General features: G+C 45.3%; 3 protein-coding genes across 11 annotated transcripts; all 3 read right to left on the bottom strand.

Annotated features, from left to right (window-relative positions):
• Positions 1 to 965: 965 nt before the first annotated feature.
• LOC133469128 (zinc finger and SCAN domain-containing protein 2-like) lies at positions 966 to 2452 on the bottom strand. Its single transcript, XM_061755800.1, has 2 exons — positions 2302 to 2452; positions 966 to 1784 (listed from the first exon to the last, which is right to left on the bottom strand). The coding sequence occupies exons 1-2, from the start codon at positions 2423 to 2425 to the stop codon at positions 1111 to 1113; spliced, it is 798 nt and encodes a 265-aa protein (XP_061611784.1). The 5' UTR covers positions 2426 to 2452; the 3' UTR covers positions 966 to 1110.
• A 1486-nt stretch (positions 2453 to 3938) lies between these two features.
• On the bottom strand, positions 3939 to 5598 carry LOC133469050 (zinc finger protein 239-like). The gene is made up of 2 exons (XM_061755615.1): positions 5464 to 5598; positions 3939 to 5289 (listed from the first exon to the last, which is right to left on the bottom strand). Exons 1-2 carry the CDS (start codon positions 5582 to 5584, stop codon positions 4259 to 4261), a joined length of 1152 nt encoding a protein of 383 aa, XP_061611599.1. The 5' UTR covers positions 5585 to 5598; the 3' UTR covers positions 3939 to 4258.
• On the bottom strand, positions 5517 to 17030 carry LOC133468814 (gastrula zinc finger protein XlCGF57.1-like). Of its 9 annotated transcripts, none has more exons than XM_061755085.1 (5): positions 16648 to 17022; positions 16141 to 16377; positions 13706 to 13966; positions 7342 to 7623; positions 5517 to 5652 (listed from the first exon to the last, which is right to left on the bottom strand). In XM_061755085.1, the coding sequence occupies exons 1-5, from the start codon at positions 16772 to 16774 to the stop codon at positions 5603 to 5605; spliced, it is 957 nt and encodes a 318-aa protein (XP_061611069.1). In that variant the 5' UTR covers positions 16775 to 17022; the 3' UTR covers positions 5517 to 5602. The 9 variants fall into 9 exon arrangements, with proteins under 9 accessions (XP_061611069.1, XP_061611079.1, XP_061611043.1 ...); XM_061755095.1 differs by lacking the exon at positions 5517 to 5652 and adding an exon at positions 5835 to 5972 and having other exon boundaries at positions 16648 to 17023; XM_061755059.1 differs by lacking the exon at positions 5517 to 5652 and having other exon boundaries at positions 6431 to 7623; positions 16141 to 16323; positions 16354 to 16377; positions 16648 to 17018.
• Positions 17031 to 18120: the final 1090 nt, after the last annotated feature.

Raw genomic sequence — 18120 nt, 5'->3', positions numbered from 1 at the left:
CGTGTACTTCTTCAACGTCTCCTCTTTCAATTACGTCGTTCATCTCTTTCATCGGTTCGTTTTTCGGAGATGAGCCGTGTGAACGGACAACGGACATGGCGCCGCTCGACCGGAATACGGTTTCCCCCTGCTAAAGTTCAGAATTCCCGCTTTTATTACACGGTATTTACATCCAGATGCGTTAAACAAGTCAGGACGGACGGCCCACTTTTTTTGTTTTGTTTGAAGCCACCCACTTTCCAAGTGAGCAAAAGTATTGGAACGGACACGATTAAATGAACTTCAAGTGAATAACATTGAATATTTGGTGGCATAACCCTTACTTGCAATAACTGCATCAAGCCTGCGACTTCAACAGACTGTCGCATTCTTCACTTGAAATGCTTTTCCAGGCCTCTTTCAGTTCTTGTTTGTTTCTGGGGGTTTCTCCCTTCAGTCTCTTGTTCAGGAGGTAAAATGCATGCTCTATTGGGTTAAGGTCTGGTGATTGATTGACTGAGCCAGTCTAAGACCTTCCACTTTTTCCCGCTGATGAAGTCCTTTGTCGTGTTGGCCGTGTGTTTTGGGTCATCGTCTTGTTGCGTGATGAAGCTTCTCCCGATTAAATTGCCAGAAAAAATGTTATGCCGACCTCCACAGGGCACGGGTGAAGGCATCACAATCAAAGGTCAGATTGGGTTTTGCAAAGGAGTACGGAGACGAGCCACAAAGGTTTTTGAACAAGGTTTTATGGACTGATGAGACCAACATTAACCTCGAGCAAAGTGATGGAAAGGCCAAAGTATGGAGAAAGAAAGGCTCTGCTTCTGATCCAAAACACACAAGGTCATCTGCGAAGCATGGTGGAGGTCACGTCACGTGGTTTGTTTTGATTCTTAAATGTAAGCCAAATTTGTGTTTCTTGCTCTGTTTGCACCTTTTGTTCAGCGTCTTTGAGTGTCGAGAAAAGCAGCGTACAAATGATATAAATATGTACGTTTATTTAAATAGTACAGACAGTCAATCCCGAAACACAAACACGAACGCCGCCGACGGACACAAAGAGCTCAAGACGTTTACACAGCGCGTGACAAGACGTTTACACAGCGCGATGATTGACAATCAAGTCAATCATCGGTAAACCGGGTCGATTCCCAAGGCAGCCTCGGTTTGTTCCGCCGACTGCGCAGCGTGGCCGACCGCTGCGCTCCTCACACACTTGTGCCGCTTGACGGTGTACTTTTCATTGAATCGTTTGTCACACACGCTGCAACTGAACGGTTTCTCACCAGTGTGTGTTCTTATGTGCCTCGTTAAATTGGAATTTTGAGTGAATCTTTTACCGCAGACTAAGCAGGCGAAAGGTTTCTCTCCTGTGTGTGTTCTTACGTGTGCTATCAAAGAGCTCCTCTGACCGAAGCTTTTGTCGCAATGTGAGCAGCCAAACGTTTTATCTCCAGTGCGCGCTTCTGTGTGTGCTTTCGACAGCGACGTTTTGTTCGATGTTCCGTCACAATGGTGGGAACACTGGACATATTTGTCGTCAGTGTAACCTGTCACGTGGCCTTTCGAGTGTTCATCGTCGTCGTCGTCGTCATAGTCCGAAGAGTGCGACGTTATGTCGTCGCTGTCCGAGAGCGGCGCGAAGAGGCCGTGCGATCGGGATCCTCCGCAGCGGTCGCCGTCACCTTCTCCTCCGCGCTCGGAAGTGACGTCGGCCCACGGGAACTCGGAGATTTCCCGCTCCTGCTCGCCGTCCTCTTTCACGTGGGCAGATTCGGGACAAACATGTTCTTCACTGACGTCTGCGGGACACAAGAAGACCAAAAAAAAAAAAAAAAACACACATGCTTTGCTCAGTCAAGTCTCATGCTGTGACTTTAATGTTATGAATGATTGTTTGTATTAAATGGCTCATTGTTTGTACATGTTTTTTTTTGGCAACGTTTACAATATCCTTTATTGAGCACCGCAGAAGGAATTCAAGGTGTTACGGCGCTCTGTAATAAAATCAAGGTCAGGTGGATACAACTACTATTAACTCCTACAATAATTTCACCTTCTAAAATCATTTCAATTCTTTATACGCTTCCATAATCTCTTGTTATATTTGCATAAACCACAATGCCGTTTTTGTTTCTCGGCAAATGGAACAGATGAATTGCATTGCACTGACTTTAAATTGGGAACGTGTATTGATATGTTCGCGAGGGATTCGAGTGACGAGCTCGGCCGTGGAACAAACGAGCCCCGTAAGTCAAGGTGCCACGTAGTAAACGTGCAAACAAGCATATTGCGAAGGAACGCAAGCAGCGAGCGAACCTGCTCTGTGTAGCAGCACTCGAGGCTGCTCGCAAACTGCCTCGAGCGCTTGAAGTTGTCGCTCCTTCTCCTCTTGTGTTCGATCAAATTCCCCCGCGGACCTCGCTGTCGTCCTCGCGCACATAGTCGCGCGATAGTGCCAATCGCTGCCCCCCCCCCCCCCCCCCCCCCCCCCCGCGCTCGCGCTCGATCTGCGTGTCGGATGTGTTGCTGTCCGAGGCGTCTCTTTGTTAGCTGAGCTGAGCTAAGCTGAGCTAAGCTAAACTAAGCTAGCTCGCTAACAAGCTTCAAGATGCGAGTTTCTCCGGACGCGAAAATGCAACAAATGCAGTTTCAGTCCACTTAAGGAGTAATGGGCGCACTGTACGTTCGAGCGCTAATTATTATTGTTTTTTTTTTTTAAATAGGGGAAAGATGTGAAGCTCGTGTCGTCAAATAAAAAAGCGCTGCAGCAGAACTAGTACGGCAGCTCCACTTGGACAAAACTCTCGTGGCAGGTTTGCGCACCAGGCAGCTCTACTTAGCGATGCAATTGCAATGTTTTTGTTTGCATAAAACAAAAGCAGTGGAGCGGACATCGCACAAGAAAGTCCAGAAGACAACGAATATCGGAACAATCAAATTCAAGACCGGTGCATGAACCGATATCACAACAAATTCAGTGGGGGAAATCTTTGGTATGAATTTCAATCAGGGTGCACAAAGTCCTCTTGTACGGATTCATGCTTAGTTCACATCAATGATTTTATTGCAAAGGCGATGGACGTGCAGGGAAACTGCGTGGAATGGTTTTACTTTCTCTTCAGAAAGCCCAGAAAGACACAGTCCACCATATTTTTGCTGTAGGAACGAACGAGACACCTATAGAATTGGTCACTTCGTATCCGACAAGACAGGCATCAGACAGTAGAGGTCAATGCTGAGACGACACACCAGCTGTATGCGGGGTTCCACAAGGAAGCGCACAAGGACCACTGCTAGTTTTACTTGATATCAATTGCATGGGAGATGCTTCCTCCTGTAACTTGTGTTCATTCACAGATGGCGCAGCTTTAATCAGCTCACAAAAAGATGAGCGCACGCTCCAAAGTAGGCTAGGAGAGGAACCCACTATATATATATATATATATCGCTGGATGTGTGACAATACACTAGCACTTCGTTTAGGGACGATGCGACTCTATTCTATGAGGGACTCAACCAAGTCTGATTATTTTTCCAACTGTAGCTATCATGTATTTACTTTAATTCATGTATTGTCTCATTGTTTTTTGTTTATTGAATTGTTGTTAATGATGCAAAATGGTAAGCTTTAACTCAATGATATCAATATTATTTCATGAATTGCATCTAAAACACGTATAAAAACACACATAGCCCTTGAGCAAAAACTGGGTGAGCGCTTACACGCCTAGAGGTTTGTCCAAGTGGAGTTGCCGTACGATTGCTGCTCGTCAACTTCCGCGTATGACAAGTTCCTTGTCACGTGACACGGAGCAGCGCCGTGAAAGCCCACCTTGTCACGTGACACGAACCAGCGCCGCGGAAGCCAAACATATTCCCCCCCCCCCCAAGTCTCTTGGTTTGCGTGCACCTACGTTAAGAGTGTTTTGCTTGTTAGCAAAAAACAAAAATGCTACACAAATTATATTTATTATTATGTTGAATAAAATAGTATAGATGGTAAATTTTGAAGAACCAAACTGGGCGGAGATCACAAACATGGACATCACAGAGAAAGACGGGTGCAGGGGTAAAAAAAAAATCACAACTTTTTGCAAACTGAAAATAGAGTAAAACTCGACAAAATTGTTCTCCAAACATTTAGTACATGGACAAAGTTGTTTGCAAGCCAGGACATTTGTGAACCGAGGTTCTGCCGTATCGCGATGCGGGAGGATGGAACGAGTCAAACATCACCAACACAGCCTCAGCTTCTTCGGTTTGTCCTGCAGCTTCATGAACCGCTGCCCTTCTCACCAGCACACTTGTGTCTCTTCACATCGTACTTGACATGGAATCTTCTCTTGCACACACTGCAGCTGAATGCTTTCTCACCAGCGTGTATTTTTGTGTGCATTGTTAAATTTGACTTCTGAGCGAATCGTTTACCACAAACTGAGCAGGCAAAAGGTTTCTCTCCGGTGTGCGTTCTTGTGTGTTTTGTTAAATCTCCGTTCAAGGAGAATCTTTTACCACAAACTGAGCATGCAAACGGTTTTTCTCCTGTGTGCGTTGTTGTGTGCTTTGTTAGATTTGACTTGTTCGTGCAACTTTTACCACACACCGGACATGCAAAAGGTTTCTCACCAGTGTGTGTTCGTGTGTGTATTCTTAAACCTCCCTTCTGAGTGAATCTTTTACCACAAACCGAGCAGGCAAAAGGTTTTTCTCCAGCGTGTGTTCTTGTGTGCATTTTTAAATTTTCCTTTATGGAGAATCTTTTACCACAAATTAAGCAGCCAAAAGGTTTTTCTCCGGTGTGTGCTCTGGTGTGTATTTTTAAAGCTCCCTTTGTAGAGAACATTTTACCGCAAACTGAGCAGACAAACGTCTTTTTCCCAGTGTGTGCTCTTGTATGTGCCTTTAACGCAGAATTGTTCCGAAAACTTTTGTTACAGTGAGAACATTGAACGCACTGGCTGGCAGCGTGGCATGTCATCACGCCTGTCGAGTGTTTCTCATCATCACTAGCATGATCGTTAGCGTCATCACCACGGTCATCGTCGTCATCAGGGTCCGAAGAGTGCGATGTTATGTCGTCACTATCTGACAGTGGCGCTAATAGGCCGTCTGCTTGCGATGCTCCCCAGTGGTCTCCGTCATCTTCTTCACTCTTCACAATGACACCGGTCAATGGAAGCTTGGTGATTTCACCCTCCTGCTCTTCTTCTTTGATGTGTGGCGTCTCTGGCTCCTCCTCCTTTTTGATGAAGCGGGGCTCTGGCTGCTGCTGCTGCTCAGGACGAAGATCTCCTTCACTGTCGTCTGCAGGACACAGGAGGACACGCGCACACAAAAAATAGAACTTTTCTTTGGCGTAGTCAAAGTTCTGTCTGAAGGATTTGTGCGAATGTACGTCAGTGATTAATGATCGGCCCGAAACGAACACAGGAATAATGGTTAAGAAATGCAAGTCGTGAGCGTGGAAACTGAACAGACCTGTTCTGCGTAACACAATCGGAGGCCTCAAAACAGCATCTGGTAGTTGACGTTGTTGCTCGTCCTCCTCTTTGGTTCCGCAAAGTTCCTCCTCGTCCTGTGCTGTCCTGCGCGCGCGCATCCTCACGCGATAATCACCTCACTTCACGCTCACAGCCGATCTCTTGTTTCGCGAACCAGCATGAGCGACTGTTGAAAAGGGATGGCTGGCTAACAAGGGCGTCTCTCTGTTAGCTAGCAAGCCAAGCTAGCGCGAGACGAGTTTGTCCTGACCCAAACATTGAACAAATACTCTTTTACCTCCGTAAAGTAGTCGAGAAATACAAATACGTATTGCATTGGCGCTTCGGTACGTTCCGGTACTAGTTTCAGTCAGAACGAACTCGTGAAGCCAGCTCGAACCGCCCACAGCGAAGAAGAAGAAGAAGAAGAAGAGCCGCAGCTGCAGTAGTACGGCAACTCCACTTGGACGAAATACGTCTTGTTGCGTTATAACGCCGCTTTGCGAACTGCACAACACAACATTCTTAATCTTTTTGAAAAGCTCGCCAAACACAGGAACGAGCAACATATAATAATGATAAACTGCTAAACTAAATAAGGCCCTATTTTCAAACAATCAATTTCAAAGTGGAGTATTTGATATGAGGTCATGAGAGCCTTGGATAAGTCAATAAATCATAACACAGAGTTTTGATGCAATCGGAACTATTACGTAACAAATAAGGTAAGAAAACAACAACCAAGAAGAATAAACAACCACAGGCAATGAACAAAAGGGAATGAACTATTTCAAGCAGTTCAGAGTTCATTTCTCAAAACAATCCCCACACACACACCTTTGCAAAATATGATTTATAATGGGAGTCAATGGGGCAAAAAAAAAAAAAAAAAAAACCTTTGTGGCAAAATTTCGTCCCTGTCGCCTTTTGTCTTTAAATACGCGCAGAAAAATGTCATCGATGCAAAGGAAGGGTTAACATCACGCAATGTTTTCGGACACACACTGCAACTCACCAGCGTGTGTCGCCGTGTGCGCCGTCAAAGAGCGTCTCTGAGTGAATGTTTGACCACAGACTGAGCAGGAAAAAGGTTTCTCTCCAGTGTGTATTCTTGTGTGAGTGTTCAAATTTGTATTTCTGGTGAACGTTTGACCGCAAACTGAGCAGGCAAAAGGTTTTTCTCCAGTGTGTGTCCTCGTGTGTCTTTTTAAGCTTCCCTTATCGGTGAATCGTTTGTCACAAACTGAGCAGACAAAATGTTTTTCTACTGTGTGTGTTCTTGTATGACTTGTTAAATCGCCCTTCTGAATAAATCTTTTCCCACAAACTGAGCAGACAAACGGCTTTTCGCCAGTGTGTGTTCTTGTGTGTGCTGTCAAAGACCATCTTTGAATGAATCTTTTACCACACACTAAGCAGGCAAAAGGTTTATCGCCAGTGTGTGTTTTTGTGTGATTTTTCAAATGTGCCTTCCTGGAGAATCTTTTGCCACAAACTGAGCAGACAAAAGGTTTTTCTCCGGTGTGTGTCCTTGTGTGTTCGTTTAAATGTGACTTTATAGAGAATCTTTCAGCACAAACTGAGCAGGCAAAAGGTTTTTCTCCAGTGTGTGTGATTGTGTGTCTCGTTAAATGTGACTTTGTAGAGAATCTTTTACCACAAACTGAGCAGACACAAGGTTTTTCTCCAGTGTGTGTCCTTGTGTGTATTTTTAAATGTGCCTTTCTCGAGAATCTTTTACCGCAAACTGAGCAGGCAAAAGGTTTTTCTCCAGTGTGCGTTCTCGTGTGTTCTTTCAACGACGACTTTTTGTCAAATGATTTGTCACAATGACAACACTGGAAGCATTTGTTGTCAGTGTGACATGTCATATCACCTTTGGCGTGTTCATCTTTATCATCATCATCATCATCATCATCATCCTCCTCCGCCTCGTCGTAATCAGAAGAGTGCGACGTTACGTCGTCACGCTCTGACAGCGGACCCAAGGGGTCTTCGGATTGGGATCCTCCCCAGCGGTCTCCGTCGTCGTCTTCATCCTTCAAAGCGACGCCAGTCAAGGGAAACTTGCTGATTTCATCCTGCTGCTCTTCGTCTTTAACGTGTGGCGTCTCTGGCTCCTGCTTCTCAGGACGAAGATCTTCTTCACTGACGTCCGCTGGACACAAGAAGACAAACACACGCTTGGCGAAGTCAAACTTTGCTCAGTCGAGACTCGTTTTTGGTCATGTTTACTCGGGACGTAACAAAAAGCGGCGCGCCATTATCTCTCTGGCTCGCAGCGGAGTCATGCGTTACGAACCGGTGCCGTCAACGAGCCACCACACGCGGGCGCAAACTTCGGGGCCAATCGAAAGAAACCTGCACATCGAGAGCCAGCCAGAGGTATGCATTGAAATCAAATGACAAAAATATTCATAAACGTGACAAAAGTTACAAATACACTTTGATAAATCTCAGATCTGAGATTAACAAAAAAAAAATCAACTTCACTGCAGCACCTACAGTGGGTACGAAAGTATTCAGACCCCCTTAAATATTTCACTCTTTTTAAATTGCTATCCATTTGCTAAAATCATTTAAGTTCATTTTTCCTCACATGAATGTACACACAGCACCCCATATTGACAGGAAAAAAAACGGAATTGTTGAAATTTTGGCAGATTTATGAAAACAGAAAAACTGAAATATAAAAGTATTCAGACCCTTTGCTCAGTATTTAGCAGAAGCCCCCTTTTGAGCTAATCCAGCCATGAGTCTTTTTGGGAATGATGCAACAAGTCTTTCACACCTGGATTTGGGGATCGTCTGCCATTCCTCCTTGCAGATCCTCTCCAGTTCTGTCAGGTTGGATGGTGAATGTTGGTGGGCAACCATTTTCAGGTCTCTCAGAATCAGAATCAGAATCAGAATCATCTTTATTTGCCAAGTATGTCCAAAACACACAAGGAATTTGTCTCCGGTAGTTGGAGCCGCTCTAGTACAACAGACAGTCAATTTACAGAACACTTTGGAGACATAAAGACATTGACAAAAAACAACAACAAACAACAATTGTGCAAAAAGATGCAGAGTCCTCAGTTCGAATGGCTAATATCGCAATAGTCCGGTGCAATGACCATTGTGCAAAGGGCACTGAGACTTCAAGGAGTGTATGCGGTTTAAAGTGACGAGTACTGCGATAATCTGGGACAATGGTTGTGCAAATGTTACAGATACTCCTCAATCAGTGTGCAAATGGAGCAGATGCTACTCTGGCATGAGTGGCCACTATATGCAAATAGTGCAGCACGGCGAGACAACTACAGTGAGTGCACGAGTAATACATAATACAGAAATGTGACAACGAACTCAAGTCAAAAAATTGCCAGCTTGTTGTAATGGAATTGTAAGTTAGCTGTTCAAGAAGTTGATTGCAAGAGGGAAGAAGCTGTTGGAATGTCTACTAGTTCTAGTTTGCATTGATCGGTAGCGCCTACCTGAGGGAAGGAGCTGGAAGAGCTGGTGACCAGGGTGGGGAGGGTCCGAGAGGATTTTGCACGCCCTTGTCTTAGTTCTGGCAGCGTGCAAGTCCTCAAGGGTGGGTAGGGGGGTACCGACAATCCTTTCAGCAGTTTTGATTGTCCGTTGCAGTCGGAGTTTGTCCTTTTTTGTAGCAGCACCAAACCAGACTGTGATGGAAGAACACAGGACTGATTCGATGACCGCTGTGTAGAACTGTTTGAGCAGCTCCGGTGGCAGGCCATGCTTTCTCAGAAGCCGCAGGAAGTACATCCTCTGCTGGGCCTTTTTGAGGACGGAGTTGATGTTGGTCGCCCACTTCAGGTCCTGGGAGATTGTAATTCCCAGGAACTTGAAGGTCTCCACGGTTGACACAAGGCAGCTGGACAGCGTGAGGGGCAGCTGTGGCGAAGGATGCCTCCTGAAGTCCACCATCATCTCTACAGTCTTGAGCGTGTTCAGCTCCAGGTTGTGTCGGCCGCACCACAGCTCCAGCCGCTCCGCTTCCTTTCGATATGCAGACTCGTCACCGTCCTTGATGAGGCCGAAGACTTTGGTGTCATCTGCAAACTTCAGGAGTTTGACAGTCGGGTTCGCTGAGGTGCAGTCGTTCGTGTAGAGAGAGAAGAGCAGCGGAGAGAGGACACAACCTTGGGGCGCCCCAGTGCTGATGCTGCGTGTGGATGAGGTGGCCTCCCCCAGCCTGACCTGCTGTGTCCTGCCCGTCAGAAAGCTGTAAATCCACTGGCAGATGGCAGGTGAGACGCTGAGCTGGAGAAGCTTGGATGAAAGGAGTTCAGGGATGATGGTGTTGAACGCTGAACTGAAGTCCACGAACAGGATCCTCGCGTAGGTCCCTGCACTGTCGAGGTGTTCTAGGATGAAGTGCAGTCCCATGTTGACTGCATCATCCGCAGATCTGTTCGCTTGGTAGGCAAACTGCAGGGGGTCCAGCAGGGGACCTGTGACACTCTTGAGGTGGTCCAGTACAAGACGTTCAAAGGACTTCATGACCACAGATGTCAAAGCGACAGGCCTCTAGTCATTTAGACCCGAGATTGCAGGTTTCTTGGCGACTGGGATGATGGTGGAGCGTTTGAAGCAGGATGGAACTTCGCACATTTCCAGTGATCTGTTGAAGATCTGAGTGAAGACTGGCGCGAGCTGGTCCGCGCAGACTTTGAGGCAGGATGGAGACACGTGGTCCGGGCCTGCCGCTTTGTTAATCTTTTGTTGTTTGAAGATGCATCTCACATCCTGTTCATGGATGGTTAACGCAGAGGTCAGAGGTGTGATTGTGGTCGCGGGTGCGGCCGGGTTGGATGCTCAATTGGGTTTAAGTCAGGGCTCTGGCTGGGCCATTCAAGAACAGTCACGGAGTTGTTCTGAAGCCAATCCTTTGTTATTTTAGCTGTGTGCTTAGGGTCATAGTCTTGTTGGAAGGTGAACCTTGGGCCCAGTCTGAGGTCCTGAGCACTCTGGAGAAGGTTTTGGTTCAGGACATCCCGTACTTGGCCGCATTCATCTTTTCTTCGATTGCAACCGGTCGTCCTGTCAAATGTTTTTGTAACCTTGGCCAGATATGCGCCTTGCCACAATTCAGTCTCTGAGCTCTTCAGGCAGTTCCTTTGACCTCATGATTCTCACTTGCTCTGACAGGGTTAGGGTTAAATGGTATAAGGTCTTATATGGACAGGGGTGTGGCTTTCCTAATCAAGACCAATCAGAATAATCAAACACAGCTGGACTCCGATGAAGGTGGAGAACCATCTCAAGGATGATCAGAAGAAATGGACGGCACCCGAGTTCAATATATGAGTGTCAGAGCAAAGGGTCTGAATACTTCTGGCTGTGTGATATTTCAGTTTTTCTTTGTTAATAAATCTGGAAGAATTTCAACAATTCTGTTTTTTTTCTGTCAATATGGGGTGCTGTGTGTACATTAATAATGAAAAAAATTAACTTCCATGATTTTTACAAATGGCTGCAATATAACAAAGAGTGAAACATTTAAGGGCGTCTGAAAACTTTACGTACACGCACTGTATGAACAAAGTGGAATTGACCGCCAACATCACTTATTGAAAACTAATGCATTCATGTTATGCGAAAACCTATTCCAAGAATTTCAAATGAGAGGTGGTAACTTCCTTCAATACAATAAAGTAAGAACAGTCATCCTAAAAAGGTTCTCAACGCACGGGAATAGTTTCAAACTATCCATTTTTGTTCCCAAAATAAATGGAACAAACAAGAAACTCCTTTCAAAAGTATACAAATGAATCTCAAGTACTAATTGGGGTCCTGGGGCTGCTCTCGTTCCCTGGGTGGGCGGGGACGGGACTTTCGGACTTTTAGCTCTCTCCATTTGTCGTCTTTTTTTTATTTTTTATTTTTTTTTACATCATGTCGTCAAACGTGGAGGCTGAAAAAAGTAACGAAACTACTTTGACCAAATTAAGCATAGAATGTACAGACATTAGGCCTGTTCGTAAAATGTTCAAAAGACCTGAATATCAAAATCGACATATCATTGGCTGCATGGAGTGATACATAAATCAAACGACCCCGGATAGGGATGAAGGATTTTATGCCACTTTTTATGTCAACAAATCGCCCCAAATGTTCTTGCCCACGTACTTGTGACGCGCGCACTCCCCCGCCACCCGCAAAGTACTTTAGCGAACAAGTGAGAAGGAGGGCGACCAAACCTGCTCCGTGTTGACGCCGCTTGCAAAATTCCTCCTCGCACTCCTCTTCTTTCACACGTCTCGCGCACATTCTCACGCGACGATCGCCGGATGTTGCTCCCAAAGGCGTCTCGTTGCTAGCGGCTAGCGAGCCAAACTAAGCTAGGCTATCGCGAGAAGCTCCGAGAGCACTGAGACGAGTTTATCCGGACACGAAGATTCTACTTCAGTGCAGTCAAGGAACGACGGACGCCCTGTTTCCTGGTTTCAGGAAGTCCTGCACTGAATTGATATCAAATAGCACACCTAAATCACAACGTAGTCCGCATGTTTTGTTTCCTGTTCCCTTCAACTCACTTCCGGTCCAGGAACGCCACACCTGAGGCACTACTGCCATCTAGCGGTGCTAAATTCAGACGCCAGCGCGTTACGATTTTTTTTTCTTTTTTTTTTTTTTTCTCAACGATGATGACACAATTCAGAAATTCTTGACCGGAATCTCCCGCAATCATTCAGGGAGTTGAAGCTCGGATTGAAATGGATGAAACAACAAAACAATGAACCAAAGCATTTAGCAAAAGTGCAAAGAAATAGCAACAGAGAAGGTGGCACGAGTACAATGACCTGTTTTTGTGGGGTGGGGGGGGGGGGGGGACAACACATTAGTTGGCTTGAATAATGAAAATATATCTTTTGTGTGTGTGACAGCACTGTATACTGTATGTTTACGTGAGGAAGAGTTTTCATTGAATGACTATTCATGTGGATCCGATAAGCGCGGCCTCGATTTGCGAGATTTCACTGTACAGTGATTAGGGAGCATGAAATGAGTCAAAGATGAACAACACAGCCTCAGTTTCGTCAGAAGCTTTATTGACACTTGTGACTCTTAACATGATGCTTAACGTCAAATTTTTGAGCAAACACACTGCACTCACCAGTGTGTGGGCTTATGCTTTGTTAAAGCTCCTTTCTGAGTGAATCTTTTACCGCAAACTGAGCAGGCAAAAGGTTTCTCACCAGTGTGTGTTCTTGTGTGCGTTGTCAAAGAGCTTCTTTGAGTGAATGTTTGACCGCAAACTGAGCAGGCAAAAGGTTTTTCTCCAGTGTGTGTTTTTATGTGTCTTGTTAAATGTGACTTTGAAGATAATCTTTGATCACAAACTGAGCAGGCAAAAGGTTTTTCTCCAGTGTGTATTCTTGTGTGCGTTTTTAAATGCGCCTTTCGAGTGAATGTTTGACCACAAACTGAGCAGGCAAAAGGTTTGTCTCCGGTGTGTGTCCTTGTGTGTCTTTTCAAGCTACCTTTATCAGTGAATCTTTTACCACAAACTAAGCAGGCAAAAGGTTTTTCACCAGTGTGTGTTCTTGTGTGTATTGTTAAATATTTCTTTGAAGAGAATCTTTTGCCACAAACTGAGCAGACAAAATGTTTTTCTATGGTGTGTATTCTTGTATGACTTGTTAAATCTCCCTTCTGACTAAATCTTTTCCCACAAACTGAGCAGGCAAAGGGGTATTCTCCGGTGTGTTTTCTTGTGTGTGCAGGCAAAGACCATCTTTGAATGAATCTTTTACCACACACTAAGCAGGCAAAAGGTTTATCTCCAGTGTGTGTTTTTGTGTGATTTTTTAAATGCGCCTTTCTAGAGAATGTTTTACTACAAACTGAGCAGACAAAAGGTTTTTCTCCAGTGTGTGTTCTTGTGTGTTCTGTTAAATGTGACTTTGAAGGAAATCTTTTACCACATACTGAGCAGGCAAAAGGTTTTTCTCCAGTGTGTGTTTTTGTGTGGCTCGCTAAATGTGACTTTGTAGAGAATCTTTTACTGCAAACTGAGCAGACGAAAGCTTTTTCTTCTGCGTGAGATCGTGTATGAATTGTTAAATATCTCTTTTGAGTGAATCTTTTGCCACAAACTGAGCAGGCAAAAGGTTTTCCCCCCGTATGTGTTCTTGTGTGTTCTTTCAACAATGAGTTGTTGTCAAATGTTTTGTCACAATCAGAACACTGGAAGCATTTGTTGTCAGTGTCACATGTCATTTCACCTTTGGAGTGTTCTTCATCATCATTATCATCATCATCAGACGAGTGCGACGTTACGTCGTCACGCTCTGACAGTGGAGCCGAGAGGTCTTCGGATTGGGATCCTCCCCAGCGGTCTCCGTCGTCGTCTTCATCCTTCAAAGTGACACCAATCAAGGGAAACTTTTGATCCTCCTGCTCTTCGTCTTTCATGTGTGGCGTCTCTGGCTCCTCCTCCTTTTTGATGCTGTGCGGGGACTCCTGCAGATCTTCTTCGCCGACGTCTGCAGGACACGAGAAGACAAACGCACGCTATGACAAATGTCAAGCATTGCTCGGTGGAGACTCACGTTGTGACTTTCATGTTGCGTATTAGTGTTAGCATCAAGTCGGAAAGAAGACAACATCGCGTAAGAAAGGCCCGGTTCTCGGAATCCATACTTGAGGGGGCGGTCACAAATGTTAAGGGGGCCTCACATGACAGCCTATTAGCATTTTATGATTGATTTATCATGATACTGCCATCAAATCTCGGTAAGCCACTGGCAACACGACGCGACACTTATTAAGCCAGTCAAAGACCTTCCGCTTCCCCCCACCCCACCCCCGATGAAGTCCTTTGTCGTGTTTGTTTCGTGTCGTGTTTGTTTCGGCTCGTCGTCTTGTTGCATGATGACGCTTCTCCCGATTAGTTTGGATGCATTTTTCTGTAAATTGCCGGACAAAATGAATTCTCAAGTCGACAAAACCATTTTGTGAACTGAAAAATGTTCCTTGATTTCGGTATTGCAAATCACAAGTTCATGGGATTCGTACCTGATAGAAACCTACATATCCTTCAATCGCTATTCTCCTTCTTGTTTCCCGTGACGTTTGAAGTAATCCCGGCAATGTGCTCGCTCTCAGTTTGACGTGGAGAATGAGAAGGCTGGGAGAAACTGGAAAATAGCCAGTTAAAACGTCACATGTCCGTCTCGACTAGTAAGAAACACCTGGGCATTTTTCAAGGTTTCGCCCTCACATTTCCGAATGATTTACATGAACTTCTGGGCATGAGATAAAAATGAGCATAAAATCGTCAACCCTCATCCGATTCTTACGGAGCCCCACACATGACATGTTGAATTGTGAATTGTTGGTAAACCAGGTCATTTATTGACCGAGGTTCCGCTGAGTAGTGATTATAGATTAAGGAATGAGTCAACAATGACCAACACAACCTCGGTTTCTTCAGTTTATTCTGCAGCTTCATTGACCGTTTCTCTTCTCAGCAGCACACTTGGGAATCTTAACATTACGCTTCACATAAAAGCTTTTATTACACACTGCAACTGAGTGGTTTCTCACCAGTGTGTGTTCTTTTGTGTGTTATTAAACATTCCTTCAGAGTGAATCTTTGACCACAAACCGAGCAGACAAACGGTTTATCGCACGTGTGTGACTGTGTGTGTCGTTAAATGCCTCTTCTCAATGAATCTTTGATCACACAGTGAGCAGGCAAAAGGTTTTTCTCCAGTGTGTGTTCTTGTGTGAGTTTTCAAATGTGCCTTTCTAGTGAATGTTTGACCACACAGTGAGCAGGCAAAAGGTTTTTCTCCAGTGTGCGTTCTTGTGTGTGTTTTTAAATTTGTCTTTATAGAGAATCTTTTGCCACAAACTGAGCAGGCAAAAGGCTTTTCTCCAGTGTGTGTCCTTGTATGGATTGTTAAATCTCCGTTTTTAGTGAATCTTTTACCACAAACAGAGCAGACAAAATGTTTTTCTGCTGTGTGTGTTCTTGTATGAATTTTTAAATCTGCCTTGTGGATGAATCTTTCATCACAAATTGAGCAGGCAAAAGGGTTTTGTTCAGTGTGTGTTTTTGTGTGTCTAATTAAATGTGACTTTGAAGATAATCTTTGACCACAAAGTGAACAGGCAAAGGGTTTTTCTCCAGTGTGTGTTCGTTTGTGTCTTGTTAAATGGGACTTTGAAGATAATCTTTTCCCACAAACTGAGCAAGCAAAAGGTTTTTCCCCAGTGTGTGTTTTTGTGTGGTTTTTTAAATGTGCCTTTCTACTAAATGTTTGACCACACACTGAGCAGGCAAAAGGTTTTTCTCCAGTGTGTGTCCTTGTGTGCGTTTTTAAATTTGTCTTTCTAGTGAATGTTTGACAACAAACTGAGCAAGTAAAAGGTTTATCTCCACTGTGTGTTCTTGTGTGTGTTTTTAAATTTGCCTTTATAGCAAATCTTTTACCGCAAACTGAGCAGATAAAAGGTTTTTCTCCAGTGTGTGTTCTTTTATGAATGGTTAAATATCCCTTCTGACTGAATCTTTTGCCACAAACTGAGCAGACAAAATGTTTTTCGACCGTGTGTGTTCTTATATGTGCGTTCAACAATGACTTTTTGTCAAATGCTTTGTCACACTGAGAACACTGGATGCATTTGTCGTCAGTGTGACATGTCATATCACCTTTAGACTGTTCATCATCATCCTCCTCATCATAGTCAGATGAGTGTGACGTCACATCGTCACTATCTGATCGTTGAGCCGAGACGCTTTCTGATCGGGTTCCTCCACAGTGGTCTCCTTCGTCGTCTGCATTTTTCAAAGTGACACCAGCCAATGGGAACCCGGCGATTGGATCCTCCTGCTGGTCGCGTTTAACGTGTGGCGTCTCCGGCTCCTGCTTCTCAGGGCGAAGATCTTCTGCGGGACACAAGAAGACAAACACACGTTTGGTAAAGTTAAGCATTGCTCAGTCAAGACCCGAACCCTTTTTTTGTGGGATAAACTTCAAATTAGGGGTGGGCGCAAAGGCATCGGAGGAAGACAAGAGACACTGATTCGCTGACGTCACGCCACGACACGTGAATGCGGCAAATATGCACACAGATGTCTGTTCTTGAATGTATACAGGGAGACAAAGGGGAATGTCTTGAGGAAAGCGAAACGACGTCCGCAAGCAAGCGCACCAACCTGCTTTGTGTAACACAACTCGAGGCTGCTGGCGAAAGGCGTCCAGGAGTTGTCGTTTGCGCTCCTTCTCTTCCGCGGCGCAAACTTCCTCCCCGGCCTCTTCTTCTTTCACGCGCCCTGCGCACATTTCCGCACGATAGTCGCCGCGCGTTACCCTCGCCCCGATCTCTGTTTAGCGAGGCGTCTGTTTGCTAGCCAGCTAAGCTATCAGAAGAAGCTTCGCGTGCACTCAGACGAGTTTATCCGGACACCAAGTTTTCACCGAGGAATTTTTAGCGCGGCAAAAGTAACGACGGACGTCCTGTGCGGAGGTTGTCAGTCCTGAATTGATATGAAATATCACAACCAAGTCCGAACGTTTTAGTTCCTGTTTCCGCGAACTAACTTCCGGTCCCGGGACAGCACACCCGAGGCAAGACTGCCAACTAGCGGTCATCGCCGCACAAAGCACTTACTGTGCTGCTATATATATGTATGTATACGTGTGTGTGTGCGTGTGTATACACACAAACACAAATGAAATTGAATTGAAATACATTTTTTTGCAGATTTATGAAAAAAGAAAAACTGAAATATCACACAGCCGTAAGTATTCAGACCCTTTTTGTAGAAGCACCCTTTGGAGCTAATACAGCTAATAAGTTTTTCCCACCTGGATTTGGGGATCCTCTGCCGTTCCTCCTTGCAGATTGTCATAGTCTTGTTTGAAGGTGAACCTTGGGCCCAGTCTGAGGTCCTGAGCACTCTGGAGAAAGTTTTGGTCCAGGATACCCCTGTACTTGGCCGCATTCATCTTTTCTTCGATTGCAACCGGTCGTCCTGTCCCTGCCGCTGAAAAACACCGCCACAGCGTGATGCTGTTGGGTCTGTATTGGACAGGTGATGAGCAGTGCATGGTTTTCTCCACACATGCCACTGAGAGTTAAGGCCAAAAAGTTGTATCTTGGGCTCATCAGACCAGAGAATCTTATTTCTCACCATCTTGGAGTCCTTCAGGTGTTTTTTAGCCAACTCCATGCGGGCTTTCATGTGTCTTGCACTGAGGAGAGGCTTCCGTCGAGCCGCTCTGGTTGACTTTTTAGAACTTTCTCCCATCTCCCGACTGCATCTCTGGAGCGCAGCCACAGTGATCTTTGGGTTCTTCTTGACCTCTCTCACCGAGGCTCTTCTCCCCCGATCGCTCAGTTTGGTCGGCCGGCCAGCTCAAGGAAGGGTTCCGGTCGTCCCAAACGTTTTATGGATTATGGAGGCCACTGTGCTCTTAGGAACCTTAAGTGCAGCACAAATGTTTTTGTAACCATGGCCAGATCTGCGCCTGTCCACAATTCAGTCTCTGAGCTCTTCAGGCAGTTCCTTTGACCTCATGATTCTCACTTGCTCTGACAGGGTGAGGGTTAAATGGTATAAGGTGTGGCTTTCCTAATCAAGTCCAATCAGAATAATCAAACACAGCTGGACTCCGATGAAGGTGGA

This window comes from Phyllopteryx taeniolatus, chromosome 2 (genome assembly GCF_024500385.1).
Source record: "Phyllopteryx taeniolatus isolate TA_2022b chromosome 2, UOR_Ptae_1.2, whole genome shotgun sequence".
Classification (NCBI taxonomy): Eukaryota; Metazoa; Chordata; class Actinopteri; order Syngnathiformes; family Syngnathidae; genus Phyllopteryx; species Phyllopteryx taeniolatus.
Note: the sequence above shows the minus strand (reverse complement) of the source record. Positions and strands in the feature narration are given on the sequence as shown.

Bases quoted from the DNA above. Each gene is read 5' to 3' on its own strand.
- LOC133469050 (XM_061755615.1), bottom strand. From the start codon at position 5,584: ATGCGCGCGCGCAGGACAGCACAGGACGAGGAGGAACTTTGCGGAACC. The intron at 5,290-5,463 runs GTCTGTTCAGTT...TGTGTCCTGCAG, and splicing joins GATTGTGTTACGCAGAACAG to ACGACAGTGAAGGAGATCTT.
- LOC133469128 (XM_061755800.1), bottom strand. From the start codon at position 2,425: ATGTGCGCGAGGACGACAGCGAGGTCCGCGGGGGAATTTGATCGAACA. The intron at 1,785-2,301 runs GTTCGCTCGCTG...TGTGTCCCGCAG, and splicing joins AGTGCTGCTACACAGAGCAG to ACGTCAGTGAAGAACATGTT.
- LOC133468814 (XM_061755057.1), bottom strand. From the start codon at position 16,774: ATGTGCGCAGGGCGCGTGAAAGAAGAAGAGGCCGGGGAGGAAGTTTGC. The intron at 16,378-16,647 runs GTTGGTGCGCTT...TGTGTCCCGCAG, and splicing joins AGTTGTGTTACACAAAGCAG to AAGATCTTCGCCCTGAGAAG. The intron at 13,967-16,140 runs GTGATATGACAT...CGTGTCCTGCAG, and splicing joins TGATGATGAACAGTCTAAAG to ACGTCGGCGAAGAAGATCTG.